Raw genomic sequence first — 22,530 nt, forward strand, 5'->3', positions numbered from 1 at the left:
ACAGTGTGTGCCATATCTGATCGCTATGGGCACGGACCCAGAGCCCACCATGAGGAACAAAGCAGACCAGCAGCTGGTGGAGATTGATAAGAAATACACTGGATTCATCCATGTGAGCACCAATCCACACACCTTGTCATATGTGTCTCATGCTGGATCATAGTTGTATTATTAATTGGATCATTCTGTTTCAGCATTCCTACTGATGCTGTATACATTACAGACATGAATGAGAGTTCATTTAAGAATATTTGTGTGTGTGTATTACAATATTGATGTATGTATATTATTTGTGTGTGTGTTTATATACTTATGCATACATGCATGTACTTTTGTTAAAAATGTTAATAGTTGTTATAATAGTTCTAGTTTAAATTAAATCAGTTGATTATTATTGTTATATAAATCTATAAAATACCTGAATACTTCATTTTAATTTGTTTTAATTCAGTTCTGTTTTAAATACTGTTCTGCTTAAATAATTAGAATTTTTGCACATTTCGTTGTTGTTGTTAATTTTGAAGGGTATCTAAAAATAAGTCAAAATATGGAAATGAAACTGCAAAAATTACTTTTTTTTTTTTTTTTAACGGGTGTGTATGAAAATTTAATTGTGTTATTCCTGGGTTATTATTGAATTGCTTATTGCAATATTTACTTTAACTGCTTTTAAAGGATATAATTTGAATTACTCTACAGATGAAGGCTGTAGCAGGAATGAAGATGTCATTCCAAGTGCAGCAGGCCGTCTTGGGATCAGCGGGATCTGTGATCCGTGGTTTCCGTCAGGACGAGTCCCATTCTGCTCAGTGTTCCCACCTCTACAGCATGATCCGCACAAACAGACAACACCGGCGAGCCTTCCTCATCTCACTGCTCAGTCTCTTCGACGACAGCTCGGTTAGCACTCTTCTGTGTCTGGCTCTGCCTGACGTTGGCTCTTTGTTGTGATGTTGAGACTGACCTTTTCCATCTGTCTGTCTCTCTGTGTCCGAGCAGAAGATTGAGGTGAACATGCTGTTGTTCATCGCTGATAATCTGGCCTACTTCCCCTATCAGTCTCAGGAGGAGCCGCTGTTCATCATGCATCATATAGACATCACACTCTCGGTGTCGGGCAGCAACCTGCTGCAGACATTTAAAGAGGTACTTGAGTCTGACCTTAACCGTTTGTGTAGCACTGATTGTTTCGTGAGCCTGTCTCAGTGTAATCCAGCTTTACGAAGCAGTTGTGTCTGTCTCTGTGTGAACATAAAGCGCTGTTGACCATTAGCAATGGGAAAAGGACTTATACATCGTTTTATAGGCACAGTAGCAAACATTAATTTTATAACTCAAAAAGATAAAAATGGTCTTGATGATAATAAAAGGTTCACTTTCTTCATTTACACACAAGCAGCTCATGATCTTGTGTTATTAGTGTCTCATCTCTGCGTGTGCTCTGAGTTTGGGTCGCTGATAATGTGCATTTTGAAAACCCAGCATTTAAAAGTAATGAATGAATATTAGTTTTGTTATACTGTAATTCTGAAACTTCAATATGATACCTTGAAAAATATTGATATGCAATACCATTTCCGAGACCACAAGAAAAAATTGGCGCAACATTTCTGGAATAAAATTTTAGATTTTAACTGAAATATCAATATAACAAGGTTAGAAAATGATAATGAGGTGTATTTTTGAGGTGGTAAAACACTGGAGAAAAACTTAGGGATTTGCATACGTTTACTTAAAATTTCTTTACAGAGAAATATAATTTTTACATAAATTTTCCTATTTTTCCCAAAACAGGGTGGTGTGAGTTTTAAATCAATTTCTCTGTTCTGTAAAATACAATTATTGTAATTAATACTTGTTTATTTTACAGTTCAATATTATTTTAGTCATTTGGTTGTTTTGTTTTTTGTTATAAAATATAGTAATTTATAATAATAATAATAATAATATTATTATATTTGAATAGTCATATTTAATTGGATATTTTTTATATTATTGTTAAATGATCAGGGTTTTTTTTTTTTTGCACCAAAAACATAATTTAGATTTTAAAACTAAACATTCTCCATTAATGCCATTACGCCACTTACTACTGTCCCTTAAAGTTTATATGTAAATGTGTATATATCGTTTTATGTATGTAAATAACCTCTGTTATGACTGTATTTAACACACGGTTGTTTATTAGATGTAATCATGGATGGTAATGTTAATGAGTCCTGTCGTACCCAGTCTCTCGTTAAGGTGCCGGGCAGGAAGAGCAGGAAAAGGAGGCGACGACGGCGAAGACGCCCCCAACTGCAACAGCAGCAGAACGGTTCGGAGGAGGAGAAGGCAGAGCAGAACGAGGAACGAGAAAGGAACAGTGGAGATGAAGAGTATGACGAGGATGATTATGAGGAGGACGAGGAGGGACAGCGGGTGAGGAAGCCCAAGCCCACAGAGGGAGCCAGACAGTCAGAGTCAGATTCTGATACTGACCTGGAGGATGCTGATGCTGTAATGGAGCGTCTCCCTGATGACACAACATCTCTCCTGGACTTTGCTAGGGCATCACAGGGCATATTGTTACTGCTAGTGCTTAAACAACACCTCAAGAACCTCTACGGCTTCTCGGACAGGTAGCAAACACCCATCATGCATCCCAGCAACCCTGAAATGACTGCTTTTCTCTTTAGGTTTTATATTTACCCTCTTTATTCTGCTCCCTTCCATCGCAGCAAAATTCAGAAGTACTCTCCCACAGAGTCTGCGAAGGTGTACGATAAAGCCGTCAACAGGAAGTCATCGGTTAACTTCAGTCCACGGCAGACCATCGACTTCCTCCACAATGACGAGGTTCATGATGATATGACCTATGAGCTGAAGAGGAAGATCGTCAAACAGTACCTCGATGTGAGCTCGCTTTTACAAATTTTTTTTTTAATACATAAAAAAAAAGTGTATAATAATAGACTAAATATGAAATGTATAAAAAGATACTTTTTGAAATCACAAAAGCATTGTTAATTTTCTATATATATTTAAGCCAAACTGTTGAGAATTGCTGGTTTATACTTTGATGTTTGATCCTCAGTTTAAGTTGCTGATGGAGCACCTAGACCCTGATGAAGAGGATGAGGAGGATAGAGATACGAGTGCAAACGTGAGGAATAAAGCCATCACTGCACTGCTGGGGGGAGCAGGCACAAGCCCCCGAAACCATCACACCGTTGACTCGGAGGATGAAGACAGTGACGGAGAGGAGAGGACACCAGGGGTGAGAGAAGGCCTTTCAATGCCTGATGTAGCCTGGCTGCATGCAGACTCAAACACTAGATATGGTAGAAATACCACGTTATGAGTTTCTGTCACACAAGCAAACATACTGTATTTCACAGATATCTGCATGATTGCAAATGTGATATTGATTTTTTCAAACAGCTCAATTATCTATTGTGAGGTATATTTTAGGCACAGTATTGTCTTTGTTTCACCAATATCCTTATTTCCAAACAAAGCTCTAGCCAAGATACCAGATGATTTTTGTCAATATCACACAGCCTTTACCACCCATTACCATCCTATTGCTAGCTTATTCTATGTAAATTAAAAAAAAAAACAATATTTTCTTGTAAAATGTACTTTAATAATCTTTGAACTTTTTTTACACTGTACATTTTGGTATAATGTTAATTGCTCTGTAATCACAATTTGCTGTTATTATTATAGCAGGATTTATGCGGGTCTTAAACAGACCTTAAATGTATTTTTATTTGCCCCAAATTTCTGAAAATTAGAGAATGGAGTCTTAAATTCATAAAAATTTGGCATTAAATATTGCTGGCACTGCCAAAAAAAAAAAAAATCTTACTCCGTATTGCTTTGTTTTCCAATACAAATACCTTAACACGCTTAAATCAAGATACATTTACTAAAGATGCAAATTAAACAAGTGTTGTGTTCTGAGAAACTGAACAAAATTTAGTTTAAGCTCGAAAGAAGAACAAATGCTTGTCAGTGGAGGTTGAAAACTAGTTTTAGCTTTGAATTGTTTTTTTTTTTTGGGTGAGCCCATTGGCAGTAATTTGTTTTTGTTTATATACTCACTTAATTTCAAAATATATTTTTTTAAAGTAATGAAGATCTGTTGGAAATGTTTATTTTATTTTTACTTTGAACGGTTGCTAATACCGATGTATTGTTCGATTCAATAGTATTTCCTAAATAAAACTTTCTAAACATGTTCTTAAAAAGTTACATTTCCCTTCATAAAACCGGCAGAAACCATGTAAGATAAATGCATGTAATAAGCGCACATTCATATAAATAGTTAGAGCCAGTAGGCTACTTCGAGATCGTCTGAGCAGTCTTTGCTCACGATTTGTTTCCGCGTCTCTCTTCACAGGCATCTCGACGCGGGAGGCGTGCGGCCGACTCGGCGGACCTGCTGTTGACGAACATGAACGAGTCCGTCAGTGCGCTCGACATCATCGCCATCCACTGCCCCAAATACCGAGACCGGCCGCAGATCGCGCGCGTGATCCAGAGGAACAGCGACGGTTACAGCATCCACTGGATGGCCGGCTCGTACTCCAGCTCCTGGACCGAGGCGAAGCGGCGCGACGGACGCAAGCTGGTGCCTTGGGTGGACACCATCAGAGAGACTGACATCATCTTTAAAAAAATCACACTCACCAGTGGCAACAAGCTCAACCACAAAGTGGCGCAGACTCTGCGGTCACTCTACGCTGCCAAGGACAGGAACTCCAGCTAATAATTCGTAAACGCTCGCACCCACACACCTCCCATCTCAGATCCTCAGCCTAATGCAACACTCACACACTCAACGTCTCTCCATATGCCATCAGCCAAACATCTCCTGGGTCAGCCGAACACACACAAACACGAGTGGCTGTTCTACACTACAGACTCTCTCTCTCTCTCTGATGCACTCTGGGTCCGGCGGTGACGTTTGGTCCTCTGCGCCGGAGTGCATCGTCGTATCGCAGGAATAAAATGTTTGGAGAAACATTGTATGGGTGCTCCTTCGCTGTTGTGCAGCAGATTTCTGGTTGTTTGATTTCTACTCCCAGTGTATCATAGTTTAACATAAAAATATTGTTTATATCTATAAAATAAATTTAAATATATACTGAATGTTGAAATAATTAGTTTGTTGATGTTTTTACTTTATTTCTTCCCATTTTCTTTTTGGATTTCATAGCGTCAAACGGCTTTCTATAGCTTAGCTCCTCCTTTACTGGCTGATGATGATGATTCTCTCTGTCGAGCTGTTTGTCCATTTTGTACGATAGCACCGTGTGGCTGTAATTTATTGTGTATAGCATGCAGTGTCTGTGAGAAGGGCTGTGTCGAAGGAGATTTGCGATTACAGGTCGCCCTGCTCAGCGTAAAGGGACCCACATGCCTCTGATGGAACAAATACTGCAATAAATTTTCTACTTCTCTTACTTGCAAGACTCATCCTGTCCGTTTGTGACTCTTGTTCACTTATCTTTTTTATTTATTGCATATTTTGCAATCTTTTATTGACGTATTTATCAGGGTGTCCACTCTTTTTCACCGATCGTCATAACAGGAGTTCTGACCTTTGTCACCAAAAAGTATTTTTCGTTGCCTTTTTGCCCAAGTAATCATCATAAATTATATATCATTTGAAATCTTAAAACCTCAATTCATCCTGTGGAAACTGTTTTGAAATCAGACACTGATTCACCATTGGAAATGGTGTTTCAAAATCTTTTAGGGGTCTCGCCCCCTTACTAGGGGTATCATTTTACAAAATGTATTACATTCGATTACAATCAAACAAAATATATATTGTCAGAAAGATCTGAGTCTCAAGGTTCCATTTTGGGTTCTTTTAAGATATTAGTAATATTGAGAAAGAGAAAAAAAATTCCATGGAGTTTTTGGTATGATACCTAAACAAAATTGCATAGCAACCTCACAATTTTTTTATATCAACTTCAAATTTGGAACACAGCTTATATAGTTTTTTATAATTTTTATAATTTTTTAAAAAGCCTATAATTTTGCCAACAAAAATGTGACTCACTGATTTTATTCATAAAATAAAAAGACTGTCAGACACTTAATGTTACGTGGGTGTATCTTTAACTTAATTGTAAAGGATCGAATGGTGCATCAAAAGATAAAAACACAGTAATGTTTGACTTTATTATACATTTAAATACCACAAATATATCTCCAAATGTTTTTTGTTTCGTTTACACACCCTAACGGTTTTCATTGTGCGAGACGAACTTCAAAAAGTTATTTGCGACCAAAATTACCCTAAACCTGTAAGAAAATGTAGAAATATTCAATGTTCTTCACCTTTAATGTCATTTGAAAATAAGTGTTGATTGATTTTTACCTGATTTTATAGTTTTTTTTTTTTTTTTTTTGATTATTTGCTTGATTGCATATGAGGTGTTTCACTTTCTATAACAGAATCAAAACAAGAAATCACATTTTATTCGTCTATCTGATGCACGTAGAAAGCTCTTCGTATTTCAACACTAGATGTCAGCAAAATATTTCTGAGAAAACTAAAAGAAGATTGAGGTATTTCTTTTGTTATTATGTTAGTGATGCTTCTGTCTCAGACCTGCAGTGCTGAAATTTGACTGGATCTTACATTAAACTGTCTATTGTCACAGTAGATTATGATGTATTTGATTACAGGGATTTCTCATGTCCCCACAAATTTTTATTTTTATTTTTTTGTAATATCCAAGGCATCCAGTGTCACTTAAACCCAAATGTGATCTTGGACAGAAAACATTCTGGCTGATAAATGAATATAGTCAAAGTGCTGTTGAACTGATATCAGTTTCAGGTAATCATGACTTCTGTGCTTGATATTAAACATGTCCGGGCCCTAAAATACAATTTAAAAAAAAATCTTGCTGTCCAGGTTAACATATTTCTCTTCTTGTAGCTGACATTTAAGGCCAACAGGGGATCAGCAAGTAATCAAAACTATTCATTCCAGATAAAAAATTACATGACTATTCATCTTGGCCTTAAAATGAGAGTAATCCCAAGACAACAAAAGATTAAGATGCGACATGATGATTCAGGCAAAGTTTAAAGCCTTGGTAAATTACACGTTATCTTATTTCACTGGAGAATAGATCACCAGTCATGTGGAGTCAGTGAATTTACGAACTCACGATTTATTTCCATGCAAACATAATGCTTTCCAAGAAAATCCGTCTATCCCTGAAGACCGAGAAAAAAGAAACAAAGAGTGTGATTTAATTGCAAACTGACTACGTAAATGACAATTGAAGTGAAAGCTTATTTTCTGTATGCAACTGGCAGATTTTCTAAATAATGTTTCATAGCAATGTTGTCTCTTTCCTCTATCGGCTTCTGTCTTTTGCACTGGCTGAAATCACCTTTCAACCTGTTGTCTTTAAATGATGTAGTGTTATTTGTGCATGAAATTTTCAAAACATTCTCTTGATTACACAGACATTTAATTTCATACAATTGTTACATTAATGCACAATGCTACAGAGGGATGATGAGGCTAAAGAGGCTTATGTTGGGCTCTACAGTGCACATGGCGCAGCTGTCCTATAGAAATGTCAGTTGTTGTGTGTCACCAGGATCCTTAAATCTCTCACTTATCTGAACAAAAGTCTTAATCGTTATATTGAGTTAAGAATGTTGTGGGTGGTTGCTAGGGTGTTGCTATGCAGTTGCTAAGGTGTTCTATGTTTTTGCACACACAAACATACAGTACTTTTCTTACTTTTCTTAACTTAAAACTTAAAATAAGTCACTTGTTCATTAAGGTCGCATTTATACGCTTGAAAATATAGTAAAAACAGTAATATTGTGAAATATTATTACCATTTAAAATAACTGTTTTCTATTTGACTATATTGTAATATTTAATTTATTTCTGTGATCAAAGCTGAATTTTCAGCATCATTACTTCAGTCTTCAGTGTCACATGATCCTGAATAGAAAGTTCAAAAGTTTTTGTTAAACATAAATGTCTTTACTGTCACTTTTGATCAATTGAATGCATCCTTGCCGAATAAAAGTATAAATTACTTTTAAAAAAGTCTTACAGATCCCAAACTTTTGTATGGTGTACACTCCTCTCTATTAAACCAGGAACCTTAATTTCCAAATGATGTAAATGATGCTCCTGCAGACCTCATCTCTCAGATTAGGGGTGAGGACCTCTTATGTTCCAGGTTCGTTAGATTGATTCCCTAATCTATTATATAATCAGCTGGAGGCTGTTGTGTTACTGTGAGCACGCTTGTCATATAGGCTGAATTAGAGTAATGCTGTTATTGTCAGTGAGGTTTTAGCTAAGATGTAGGATTATGGAGAGAGATATAATCCCATATCTTTCAGTCCCACAGCGGCCGTTGACTGCCGTGGAGAGAACAGAAGTGATGCCTGGATTACGGTGCTAAAGCACAGAGAGATCATGTGGACAGACACACAACAAGGTCTCTTAGGATGAACCATTAAGCTTTTTATTCATTGGTTTTTGTAGGATAAAACAAGGTGGTCACAGTCAAAAGTGTCTTTTCTGCTAATGTTATAGCAAAGCTTTGCATTTCACAAATGTGCAGCAGAAAACAGTAGAACTCATTGTCAATAAAATCAAGCTCGCAGGAAACTCCCTACTTTTTTTATGAAATTAAGTACTAGTAAAAGCGATGCTTTAAATTAAAAGTGGTAAAAAGTTTAAAGCTACCCTGTATGTATACTATCCCTGAGGCTGGGGAATTTACTCAAAGTGATTCATTACTGAGTGGAAGTCAACATTTAAAATGAGTTTTCGTCAACACACACTATTTTACAATTTGGCAAATTATTTTATTTGTATATTTTTTTTTTGTAGAATCTTCTTACTCCTAACTGACAGTTTTTTAATGTACAGACTTATAACATACAAATGTATATGTTTTCTCATGAGTTCAGGTTGGATTTAGCTTTTTTGTTTAGATGTGGATAAAAGACAGATGCCTGTTCAGAAATGCATCGTGGAGTTTTTTTGTTGTTAACTAAGACTATTAAAAAACATGTTCTGAGATTGAAATAAAGGTGAAACGAAATATTAATATTAGATGAAAAAGTAACCTTTTCAAAGAAAATAAGAAACTAAAGTTGAAATAAAAAATGAATGAGATCTGCTAAAGTTTTTAGCAAAGCTTTGAATTTGTCAAATAAAATCGACGAAGACAAGCTTATTATTGTTAATTTAATTTATTATTTATTTGTTTGTTTGGATTATTTATTTATAGATTTTTGAGTACTGAAAACACAAGCCTGTTTACAAACGCACTGTAGATTGTATTCTTTTTATGTTAACTGAAACGAAAATCTAATTTTTAGCAACAGAAATAAATGAAAATTTGAAATCTACTAACTGAAATAAGTTTAACTTGAAGTACTAAAATCTAAAGCTAAATAGAATTATAAAATAACAAACAAGCACATAAGATTACTGAAAATTGAAATGAAAACTGAAAATATAAAAATATTGGTAAATGCTGTAATAGCTAAAATAACACTGAAGTGAAAGTGAAAAGTGAAAGTGGTGACATTTGCCAAGTATGGTAACCCATACTCAGAATTGGTGCTGTGCATTTAACCCATCCAAGTACACACACACACACACACACACACAGACACACACACCGTGAACACACACCTGGAGCAGTGTTCAGCTATATATCCAGCGTCTGGGAGCAACTGGGGGTTCAGTGCCTTGCTCAAGGGCACTTCAGCCATGGGTATAGAGGGTGGAAGAGAGCACATGGCTGTGTTCAGGATGCTCTGTGACATTTCTGAGGAGTTCAGAGGAACTTCAGTCACTGCGGCTCTACATGTTCGAACCCTCATTTGCTCTCTCATTCTGAATGACCCTCGCATCCATCACAGACCTGATGCATACATTAGTGATGAAAGATGGAAAGCACTGTAATCTATCTGACACATGCTCTCATTTCAACTTTCACATTGTTTCTTTTATTTAGTCTCATCTCATCTTGTTCTTCTCTTCTTCTAGTCATGTTCAAAGAGGAGAGGATGTGAAATAACCACCAATTGTTCACTTTTCATAATAAGCGGCTGCTTGTGTGTGTGAGATGAGCTCGGGATCGCTCTGAAGACACAGAAAAGCTTGGGTGGGACAGATGCTGGAGCGAGGGGTGTGTCATGTGACATGACTGAACCGCTCTGACAAGTAGGTCGCAGTGCGCTGCTACTCTGAGCAGAGACAGACTGAGAGGAAGTGATGCGGGAAACCATGACTGAGTCTGTGCTGGGGTTTGGTTTGTTGAATTGTCGTTCTTCAGTGTTTGCGGCTGTATCTTCAGTTTGGTGATGGAGCCTCAACGGCAGATCTACAAAAGACTGGACATCCCGGATCATGTGCATTACATCATCGCCTTCTTCGTCCTCATCATCGGCACTTTAGGAGTCACGGGCAACGCTCTGGTCATGTTCGCCTTCTACAGGTAGTTGTTTGTTGAGCTGAAGAACTTAAACCAAATCTCTTAACTCATCTCAGAAAGTTTGGTGTTTTATAAGTTAGCACTTTATGATACATTTAATGAATTATCAAACATTATTAAATAATAAGGTGCTTAATAGATTATTTCATTAATTCTGTTAAACATGACTGAACTTTGATTCATACACTTTCATTTATGTTTGAGTGTTTGATGCTTGGAATGTGTATATGATGTAAGATATAATTAGGTTATGTACTGTAACGTTTTTCACAATTTCAATCACCTTTTGACGTCACTTTTACATTCACTTGTAAAAAATTTAAACATATTAATATGAGGTCATTAAAGATGCATGCGTTTAGCAAAATGCTGTTTGAAATGTCACTTTTCAAAAATTATTTAATGTTACCTACACCTTGATATATGGATATTCTGGTATGCATTGATAATATTTGTTACAAATATATATTTACATAATTATTACTTTACATTTTGATTAATTACATTAAATGGTACAATGTAAAAAAACTATATATATATATATATATATATATATATATATATATATATATATATATATATATATATATATATATATATATATATATATATTTAATAGCAATAAAATTATATTTAAAATAATATATTAAATATTAAAGTGAAATTAAAAATAATATTGAATTCTTATGAATTATTCTTATTTACACTATCCAACATTATTTCCTTATTATCTTATCTTGTTCCATTTGCTGGGGTAGAAATTATTTTATTTATTTAGAAATTTGAAATAGCCTTGTTTTATTTTCGTTCACTATCACTATCGTGCAGTATCATACAACATGTTTCAAATAGTGGCAGCGAGTTTGACTGTCTGCTTCTGACAGAGCATCTCTCATCTGTGGGATAATGCTTCCAAGTCTGGAATATGTTGTTGATTTTAATTGTTTTAGTAAATTGGGTCAGTGTGGTAGAGCAGGCAGTGAAATACTAGTAAAAAGCTTCTCTTTCTTTTTCACTATGCCCATTTGCTCAGATTAATGTTATGCACACAGAAAACCCTGCAGGTCACTGGAAGGCCCTAATCCTCATTTTCCATAATTGTTTTTCCTTTGCATTCAAAATAGGCCAGTTTTAGGCCAATGAAATTGGGAATATTGTGAATGAGGTATAAATAACAAAGTTGATGCATTTCCATAAATGGATGCAATTATTGAAATCGTGGTCTTCTGTAGAGTGGAAGGAATTGACTGCTATTCCAGGAATGTTGGTGATCCCTAGAAAGGGAAGTGCATCAGTGAAAAAACTGCAGGGGGGACATTTGATCTTTTTGATAAAATCAGCTTTGCCAAATAACTCTGATTTGCTTCTTACCTATTTTTTTTTATCTTTGTGCAGTAATAAAAAGTTGCGGAACCTGCCAAATTATTTCATAATGAACCTGGCGGTCAGTGATTTCCTCATGGCCATCACACAATCTCCAGTGTTCTTCATCAACTGCCTGTTCAAGGAGTGGATGTTTGGGGAACTGGGTAACATCTTTAGTTCTTTATTTTTATTTTGAAAAATGTTGAACAAATAAAAGTCATGTAAAATGTATATAAAAAAGATTAATATACATATTAAGCCTACATATTTGTATCTTCAGGATGCAAAATATATGCATTCTGTGGCGCGCTGTTTGGCATCACCTCGATGATAAACCTGTTGGCCATCTCTATCGATCGATACGTGGTCATCACCAAACCGCTGCAGACCATCCAGTGGAGCTCCAAGCGCAGAACCTCTCTGGCCATCCTCTGCATCTGGATCTACTCACTGGCCTGGAGTCTGGCTCCTCTGATTGGCTGGAGTAAGATTTCATTCTTAGACTTGAAATGTTTGAATATAATAAGGATGTTGGTGTCACTTTCAGGTTATAATAATTTTCTTATGCAAAGTAATGAATGAGAAAGCGTTATGTATCATAATGGTTAAAGCTTGGGGCTGGTAACCGAATAGCTGCTGGTTCAAACCCCACAAGGATAAGTCCATAGGTAGGCTCCAACAGGACTGAAAGTGTATTGGGACAAAAGGTTACTCTCATCTAAACCACCAGATAAGCACAAAGACTTACCACAGCACTTTTCTAAACATCTGTGTTTTACTGTGCACACAATCATGGATAGCAATGCAAAGCTGATTCTCTGCTTAACTGATCTATTAAAACAGAAATATAAAATTATTATGGGATCTTTAAAGCTTTAAATGAAACTGAAATATATATATATATATATATATATATATATATATATTTATTATTATTAACTATTAACTTTATTTATGCAAAGCACTTCAGCTAAGTGTGGAAGCATATTTCTGCCAAGGAATAAAAATATAACAAAGCTAACTGCAACTAAGCTAACTAAAGTTATTATTGCTAGACGTAAACTCAAAATTCTAAGAAATAAAAATATGAGATATGAACTTGTAAGAAAAATAATTTGAGATTTTATTATCAGAATTTTGAGATAAAACATATATTTATGTTTATATGTATTATGTGGCTTCTATAAAAAGATCCGCCTTATTATCTTTGTAAGATTTTTTTTTAACAAAACAAGCAACTTTAATCATTCATTTTGCTATCAAATGTATTGCTTGTTCAATAAAACCCTTTTTTCAGCAATCATACATTATTGGAGTAGAGAAAAAATACTGTGTACATTAGTGGCGACCAACAGTGTTTCAACAAATTGTTCAGGTTTGGAACAACTTTTTGTCCCTGTCAAATAAACATTAAATAAATAACTAAATAAAAACTTGAGGATGAGTTGTTCAACTCAAATGATGACAAAATTCACTTTTGGGTGAACTATCCCTTTAAGATGTGACTTTAGCTCTACTGATGAAATATATGATGTATCTTTAAATGCTCTTGCAGGTTCCTACATCCCTGAAGGTCTGATGACATCCTGCACGTGGGACTATGCCTCTCCGTCTCCCGCCAACAAGAGTTACACCATGATGCTGTGCTGTTTTGTCTTCTTCATCCCTCTGGCCATCATCCTCTACTGTTACCTGTTCATGTTCCTCTCCGTACGAAAGGCCAGCAGGTCTGAGCTCGCCGAGGCATCTTGAGTTTGAAGAGTGTTCATTGAAAAGCATTTATGTCCATATGTGTGTGTGTTTTTAGAGATTTAGAGCGGCTGAGCTCTCAGAAGTCCAGCTTTGTGAAGCAGCAGTCCATGAGGAGTGAATGGAAACTGGCCAAAATAGCGGCTGTGGTCATAGTGGTGTTTGTGCTGTCCTGGTCCCCCTACGCATGCGTCACCCTCATCGCCTGGGCAGGGTGAGTGCTGAGCATCCACACATTTACAGAAATGTGTATTCATACATTAGGAAAAGTGATTTAAGCTTGTAACCCTAAGTATGTACTACATGCATGAATGATACTCTACTGTTCAAAGGTTTAATATAATGTGAAATTTAAATGGAAATATCTGTGGTAATTAAAAAAAATCTATAAAGTATATTAAGTATATAAAGTGTTTTTGGGGGGGTTAAATAAACTTATTATTAAATGTAATTTAAACTGACATTTCTATGTTATTTATTGATTTAAAAAAACACAATAGATAAGATTAATAGATACAAAAAATAGATAAGAATAATTGGTTCCTGGGCCATTATATTGAAATAATTATTTTTTATTGTTTTGTTATCAGCCTTAAAATTGTCTTCATGCTATAAATTATGTTCATCTAACAAGTTTGTAATTTCATTCAGTTGTTATTGATTTTTTTTTGAGCCCAAACACTGTTTTTTAAAGTGTAGAATGATTTTAAAAGGATCATGTGACCAAAGACTGTAGTAATAATTCAGCTTTGCATCACAGGAATACATTACATTTTATTCTAATAGAAAACTGTTATTTTAAACTGCAGTAGTATTTCAAAACTGTTTTAAAATAAATCAAGCTTTGGTGAGCAAAAGAGACTTCTTTCAACAACATTAAACATTCTCACAACCCCAGAATTTTAAACGCTAGTTCTGTGACTACATGCATTATTCATAAATATCAGTATTATTGTCACATGCAACCATATGGGGTTGTAAAATTATGGGTTTGTACTGATCGAATGGCCATGTGATGAGAGCCAAACAACTGCTCACTTGTGTTAGCGCTGAGTTCTCTGTTGTTATCTGACCTGTAGGCATGACTTGGTCTTTACTCAGAGATTAGAGACATGCATTTGACTGAGAAAAAATTCTGAAATACAGTATTTGCCCTAAAGTTGAAAGTTTACTGTTCCTAACAAATCCTATATGTTAAGTTTACAATATAATATTGGGTTAGTTCGTAATGCAGATTTTTCTTTATTCTGTGTTTCTGTGTTGTACTGACTACAAAATAATAATAATAATAAATAAACAGCAAATATTGAACATTTCCACTGTCATTGCCTATAAAAAAGTTTCAAGTTCACCTAACGGAAGCAGATGTTGAACGTAAAACAGGATGCATTGTCACACTATCTGGGGTATGTTGTCACAGTGGGAACTTACTGTTCAAAGACACTGATTTGAAGAAAAGTTTCCCATTCAGAATTAATAGAGATTTTAGCTCTGTTTAGTGTTGAAATGATTGTTTAATAGTTTCGAGTCACCATTATTGTTATTAGTGATCCCTTTGGATATCAGAATTCTAGAGGACACAAAAACATTAAATGTTGCTAAAAAAATATATAAAGGACATTAGAAAAAAAATGAGCATTAATGGAATAAGATGCATTAAATCAGTGTACTAGATGCTATATATGGTTTGCAGTGATCTTTGTATATCAGTAGTGTAACAGTGTCTGTAATCTACAAAAGTGATTCTCTCTCTCTCTTCAGCACTGCACTTGAATGTTGAATGACTTATACGCATTCAATAGTAACTCTATTTTATCCTTTGTTTCTCAGGCATGCAAACATCCTCACGCCCTACTCTAAAACACTGCCGGCGGTCATCGCCAAATCATCTGCCATCTACAACCCTTTCATATATGCCATAATTCACACCAAATACAGGTAAAAAGATCATAAAACAAACTAAACACACAATCATGCACATTTCATGTAAAAATACATGATCATACATGCAAAAAATAAATACAAATGTTTAGTAGAATGTTAAATAAATTATATATACAGTTTTAAAAACATTGGTCAAATTTATGTAAACTAAAAAAAATTTTTTTAAATGATGAACTTAAAAGGCATTTGAAAAAATTATGGCGCATAATACATATTTTTCAATGATGTTCAAACATATAATATTATAATGTATAAAGTATAATATATACTGTTTAAAAGTATAATTTATAAGGTTTTAAAGTTTGGGGCTTAGTTTTCTTTCTAAATACCTGTGCTTTATTAAAGTCAGCATTTATAATGCTAAAGATTTCTGTTTTAAACAAATTGTGTTCTTTGAACCGTTTTTTAACCAAATTTTATCTATAGCTAAATAGTGCTTTAATTAAAAATGACTTAAAAATATATGAAAATAAATAAAATAATCAAAAAGCTAATTGTATAGAAGCCAGTTTCCCACCATTGGTATGTATTCATCTGTCTCTGTGCAGAGCCACTTTAGCTGAGAAGGTCCCAGGTTTGTCCTGCCTGTCTCGCCCTCAGAAGGACTGTCTCACCTCCTCCACCAATAGCAACGCTTCGTTCAAGGACACCAGTGTCAGCAGACAGTCATCAGTCTCCAAGAACAGACTCCACACAACCTTCGCCAGCGGCTCCAGTGCTATGGTACAGTAGAAACGCTGGAGCTTATATGACTCAGATGAGACTCCTCATATCCTGAGCCTAAAATGTTGCGATCACATGACCAGCTGAATACTGCTCACTTTATCTCAGTAACTCTGCTATTATCAAACACTTTCAGCTGCTGAATATGGTGCTGGCCTGTCCATATTTGCTGGCGCTGGTTCATTATGGGTCTGTATTTTAGAGTGTGTGTTTATGTGTGTGTGTGTGAGATTGCAGGTAATGAGAGAAGTGGAGCTGGACCTGATGGAGAACAGGCATAACTTGTCTAAAGTGTCATTTAGAGACTCATCTAGACAGCGGATCCTCAAATGCTCCTCGCTGCTGATAGAGAAGGTGAGGTTAAATTCACTCACACTAAAACATTAATATTTCACTTTAAAATTGGCTGAAAATGTACTTGCCCTCAGTCCATCCAAGATATAGATGAGTTTGTTTATTCTTGGAGAAATGTAGCATTACATCAATTGCTCACCAATGGATCCTGTGCAGTGAATGGGTGCCGTCAGAATGAGTCCAAACAGCCGATATAAACCTCACAATAATCCACACCACTCAAGTACACCGATTAACGTCTTGTAAAGTGAAAAGCTGCATGCTTGTAAGAAACAAATACTTCAGAAATGTTAACTTTACATCATCTCTTTTGGCCAAAATACATGAGTTCAAGATCCATAATAACACTTCCTACAGTGAAAAAGTTCAAACCCGGTTGCCTCTCACATCAGAATTAGTTTTTAACTGTTTTGGACACATATAAACAGTGCTTGATCTGTGCATATTTCTCACCTGATTCAAGATTAGACAATTGTTTCCATAGACTAAGCAATATTATTGATGGAGGACTCTTTTTAATTGTAATTTATTTATTTAATTTAAGAACTTAATTGATTAATTGACTGCTCCGGGTGTGTGCTCACAGTGTGTGTGTGTTCACTGCTCTGTGTGTGTGCATTTCGGATGGATTAAATGCAGAGCACAAATTCTGAGTATGGGTCACCATACTTGGCTGAATGTCACTTCACTTCATTTGTTAATGACAAACACTGAGCTTTTTTCTTCATCAGACATTATCTGATGGACTGGAGTGGTGTGGATTACTTGTGGATTATTGTGATGTTTGGCCTCTCATACTGACGGCACCCATTCATTGGTAATGAAGTGAAACATTTCTCCAAATAGGTTACAATGAAGAAACAGATTCATCTACATCTTGGATTTTCTTGAGGGTGAGGACATTTTTTTAGGAATTTTGGGTGAACTATACCTTTAAATAAAGTTCCGATTGAATGTATAGGAAGAACGTACATATTCAGTAATTCAACCAATCACCAAGTGTGTTTGTGTTCTGTAGCCTTCAATACAGATGAGAGAGTCGTTCAGTCTGTGCGAGCGAGATCTCGTCTCTGGTTCCCTCGCAATGGCAACAGCTCCGACAGTCGTTTACACTAAGAAGAGCGGGAGTGCTGATATGACCTCTGACCTCTCGTTTAACCCTAAGAATGACTCCATGACCCACAGCTCCTCTGGTGCTCCCACATTCATCATCAGTCCAGCTTCAGAGAGCAACACGAGAGAAGATACAAACGGAGAAGTAAAGTCTGGATCTCACTGTCAGGATATAATGTTTGACCACACAAACATAAACTGTCCAGCAGAGCTACTGGAGACTACGGAGACGTTTCTCACATGATCTGAGACCGTGTGACTGTTAAACTCTAGTTCTGACGAGATGTGCATTTCATGAAGGAAATATCAGTGCTTGCTTGCAGCAGCTTTATAACAGTAATGTACGAGGTAACATTGTTTGTTTTTATTGAAAACTGACATCATTTTGTTAAAAGAGATGATAAAATAATATATTTGTACTTTCCTTTTGTCTTTGTACACAATAACCTCATGGATATGGACAATTTTCCACACAAGAAAATTATGTTGTGTTGATCGATAAGTGTTTTTTTTTTTTTTTTTGCTGGCTAATATACTGAAATATTTAGATTTTAAATAGCCTCTTTCTAATAAAAAAATAAAATAAAATCTGTATATATTCAGTACATTATAAAAAAAATACTTATTTTAATGAGCAAAAGTACATTTACATGTATTTGTTTCATCAGCGTTTATCTAAGGCTACAAAACTGAAGAATTGTTTTTCAATTATTATTATATATATTTTTTTAATTTACATTTAAAGATTAAGAAAATATGATTAGTGTATGTTTTAAAGCCAATTTCATTATACTTCTAATTTCAGGTTTTAATTAAATGTATTACTTACTGATTCTTTGTAATTATTTGTGATATTTGTTTGTAATTTCTAAATGAAAATTATTTCTGTGTATTATTATTTTTATGTAAAATATATAAAGTATATATAAAGTATGTATATATATATATATATATATATATATATATATATATATATATATATATACACAAAGCAATTTCCACAAATAGGTATGATGTAAGTCTTTGAACTCTCTCTGTCTCTCTTTTTTAAACAAAATAATTTGTGACTGTCAAACAACTCTGGTAATTAATTTATATCATAGAAATATACTTTTGGCATTACCATAGAGATATCGACCTGGAAGAGACTTCATTTTCATCCTTCATCCAGCAGAGGACGCTGCGTCTCAAGCAATCACAGCCTGTGCAAATGATTCACAGATTATCTTTATTGCAGAATTGATTGACTTTAAGTAAATAGCATGATTATTGTTCCAATGTCAAGTACCTTCAGATCTGTAAGACTAGCCTGAGCTTCAGAGAGATTTGACTGTATTCAGAGCACATCGATTTTTAAACAGTCCCCTCATTTTTTGTCTCTGTTGCTTTATGAGTGCAGTAGCCCATAAAATAAACTAATCACTCACACTGCTTTTTTTCTAAAGGATAGTTTGAACTAGAGTACATTATTGATCCCCGTTCTTTGAACAGATTCTAATATTAGCTTCTTTATGCATTGACATGGTCTGTGTTTATACTACATCCTATTTAGCTCCCATTAACATCAATGCACATGCTTTTAGACTGTCTTTATGGAGTTTTCAACCTTTGTCTGACATGTCAGTCAGTTTAAACAGTCTGCAGTCTTTGTAAAAGCTGTCTTCCTGTGGATGGAGGAGGGGAAGGCCAGACAGGGCCTGTATGATTTAGAGACTATGTTGTGCAGATATGACTGTATCTCTCTATGAAGGAGAGGTTTGTTGGGTTTCATCACATAACATTACACACCCGAGTGATTCAGTAAGCAGTATCACTTTTCCCACACATGTAACCTGCACTCTTTTCTCTACATCATTTTTTTATTTCTTTATTAATTTTTAAATCACAGCTTTTCTCTTTTAAAACAACAATGTAAAATTAAAAACAATGTTTCTAACAGATAATCTAAAAATACGCTTTGTGTACCCTCTATCTAAATTAAATAATCTACATTGTTTTTTTTTGTCATTGTTGTTGTTTTAAAGTCAGAAATATTAATTTGTCATTTAATTGGATCATATTAAATAATTGCATTTTTTACACAATCTTGCAATTTTTAAGTTATTTTATTTTTCTATTTCATAAACTTTTGACATAATTTTTTTTAATGTATTAAAAATGCAGGGATATATTGAATAGTTTTTTTTATTAAGTGTGACACAACTTTGCCAGGACAATATATTTATAATTCATATAAACCATATATTAAATAGTTTTTAAGTAATTTTTTTGGTTAATTTAGTTTGCATCAGTGCTATATATCAAATAAATTAAATATTTGATGTAAAATATAATTTGACTATACATTTATATTATTTTATTATTTTATTTTATTTTTACACATTTTGCCAAGACATTAATTTTGCATTTCTTAATATATATATATATATATACTTTTTTTCACAACTTTATCAGGACATTATGCTATTTATAATTAGTATAAACCATACACTGAAGTATTTTTATTTTTTATTTATGAATTCAAATGTAAGTATAAATATTTTATTTTATTCAATATCTTAATTGTTTGGACAATATATTGCCTACAAAACAGTAGTACACAATGCACTCAACGTCCATATGAAGTTGCAAAGGGTTTTATGAGGGATGCGGGATGGTCTTTGTGATGTTTTGTTTTTCTACAGGTCCAGCCCATGTATGATGGCGTCACTCGCGGAGGGACCATGAACTTCGCAGCTCCGCTTCATCTGCACAGAAGCGACGCGACGTGACGCACGCGACCCACGCGACTCATACGCGCAGGTAAGTGCGAGCTCATCACATGACGCAAGACAGGAGAAACTTTAAAACCGTCATAGCAGCACAGCCGCGTGAATCGAGGGTTTTAAATGGTTTTCACTTAAATACGAAGTTAAATTTTAGTTTTTCAGATAAATTTCAGTAAAGACAATTTTGAAAAAAACAAACAAACATACAAATATGTTTGTGTGTGTGTTCACTTTAATCAACAGCTAGAAAACATACTATGACATTGGTTATTTATTTATACTAATCCATGAGAGTTTGGCACCAAACTATTATTCCTACACTGATATTCACTGTTGAAATATTAATGCATTTTTATTTTATTATTATTATTATTTGTATAATATGGTTAGATGTGTTTAAACATAAACATATATTTATGTTTAAAATATGTTTCAAATTTTAGCAAAATGCTTTTTTGTGTTGACATGGCATGCCTACAAGATTATTAATAGTAATATCCATAACACATGGAGTAAATGTTGAGTGTGAAATATTGAGAGTAAACTGAATTAAAGGGTAAATGCGATTAGCATTTGGTTAGTAGTGTTCTTCAGGAGCTGTAATGTCTCAGTGATGTCTCAGGGGGCCCCATATGGATGGGGGATGTCATGTGTTATTTAGGCTGGGGTCGATGTCTGTCTTCACCCCCTCTGGATGAGTGCATGAGACAGGCAGCAGATGAGAAAAATGATTTAAATACCACTGAATTAACATATATTAAAAAGTGAATATATTGGTGATTTAATGATACACTAGTGATATGAAATAAGTTGTTTTGCAGAATTTTTTCTGTACAGTTCTTAATTTCATACAGATTTTTTATACAGATGTTATCTTTTTGGATAGTACAGCTAACCTAAAAATGTGCCTCAATCTTTTCTTCTATTTTTTAAGTCAAAACTAATATTTAATAAGACTACATTAAACTACATTAATTTTTTTTATTCTTATACATATTTATAATTGGTATACACCATAAATTTTTATTGTAATTATATATATATATATATATATTTTTTTTTATGTCTTATTTTAACTTTTTGGATATCTGTTTCTAGTTTCTTTTAAAAACTTGTTTGGCTTCATAAAATGTGCCAATTTAGTGTGTACTCATACTTTTATTACATCACTGACTCTTTCACATTTACACACAGCAAGATAGTGCTATTTAGAAATGTCTCAAACACACACACACACACACAGAGACGCGCGCACACGCACACGCACACACACTATAATGTTAACTTATATATGGTTAAATCTCTTTGTAATGTTAATGAATCAGATCATCTAAAAACAGTGCCCAGTAGAAACACAACACAAAGCAGCAATCTGTTTTCCTTGTGTCTCCCGCTCGAGTCACTGGATCTATAGCGCATGTTGTTGGAGAAAACTGTAAACCAGAGAAGCACTTAATCCGACAGCTATTATGAACACACACACACACACACACTCAGGCAGCTTGCATTGTTCTGGCTTTGGTCTCAGCTGTTCTCACTCAAGCCTAAAGCTACTTACTGCTGACACTCAGCGTGCCTCTGAATGCTCTATTGTGTGTGTTGGCATAGATCATTTATCATATGTCACTAATGTGATTTCCTTATTGTGTACTGCTGCACTTCTGTGGCAATAGATGCACGTGTGTGTGTGTGTGTGTGTGTGTGTGTGTGTGTGTGTGTGTGGAGAGAGAGAGAGATGGACACATGGAAGGTGATGAGTTTTAAACTATTGATATTAGATCTTGGTCAGATACTGGACAAACTCCTCAATCAGCACACACACACACACACACACACACAGACAGAGATGATGAAAGATCCCCAGACTGCATGAGGACTGACCTTACGGCTTCTCATTGTATTCAGACTTTGTTGCCGAACATTTTTTTTCCATTGTTTATGTGGTGTGTATGTATGCGTGTGTCTGGATTTATGATTAATAATCAACTGTCCATTGTCCAGCTTTGAAC

General features: G+C 34.8%; 3 protein-coding genes across 5 annotated transcripts in view; all 3 read left to right on the top strand.

The window, feature by feature from the left end:
* Positions 1-5,458, top strand: part of LOC113073048 (nipped-B-like protein A) — a 37,673-nt gene extending 32,215 nt beyond the window's left edge. For 2 of the 3 annotated variants that reach the window (XM_026245923.1, XM_026245931.1), the window contains exons 39-45: positions 5-112; positions 700-900; positions 1,000-1,146; positions 2,233-2,621; positions 2,721-2,895; positions 3,077-3,259; positions 4,388-4,756. In XM_026245923.1, the coding sequence (XP_026101708.1) occupies positions 5-112; positions 700-900; positions 1,000-1,146; positions 2,233-2,621; positions 2,721-2,895; positions 3,077-3,259; positions 4,388-4,756 (1,572 nt within the window). Of the gene's footprint in view, positions 1-4; positions 113-699; positions 901-999; positions 1,147-2,232; positions 2,622-2,720; positions 2,896-3,076; positions 3,260-4,387 lie in introns of all 3 variants that reach the window. The other variant, XM_026245940.1, reaches the window with a different exon arrangement.
* A 4,779-nt stretch (positions 5,459-10,237) lies between these two features.
* Positions 10,238-18,273, top strand: LOC113069042 (melanopsin-A-like). Its single transcript, XM_026242019.1, has 9 exons — positions 10,238-10,508; positions 11,901-12,034; positions 12,151-12,354; positions 13,426-13,597; positions 13,678-13,833; positions 15,450-15,557; positions 16,112-16,286; positions 16,524-16,640; positions 17,659-18,273. Exons 1-9 carry the CDS (start codon positions 10,375-10,377, stop codon positions 17,995-17,997), a joined length of 1,539 nt encoding a protein of 512 aa, XP_026097804.1. The 5' UTR covers positions 10,238-10,374; the 3' UTR covers positions 17,998-18,273.
* Positions 18,274-20,457: 2,184 nt separating this feature from the next.
* Positions 20,458-22,530, top strand: part of LOC113073062 (PDZ and LIM domain protein 5-like) — a 58,502-nt gene continuing 56,429 nt past the window's right edge. Inside the window, exon 1 of the mRNA XM_026245965.1 lies at positions 20,458-20,555. The gene's annotated coding sequence lies outside the window, so the exon portion shown is untranslated. The remainder of the gene's footprint in view (positions 20,556-22,530) is intronic.

This window comes from Carassius auratus, chromosome 5, assembly GCF_003368295.1.
Source record: "Carassius auratus strain Wakin chromosome 5, ASM336829v1, whole genome shotgun sequence".
In the NCBI taxonomy this organism is placed as follows: Eukaryota; Metazoa; Chordata; class Actinopteri; order Cypriniformes; family Cyprinidae; genus Carassius; species Carassius auratus.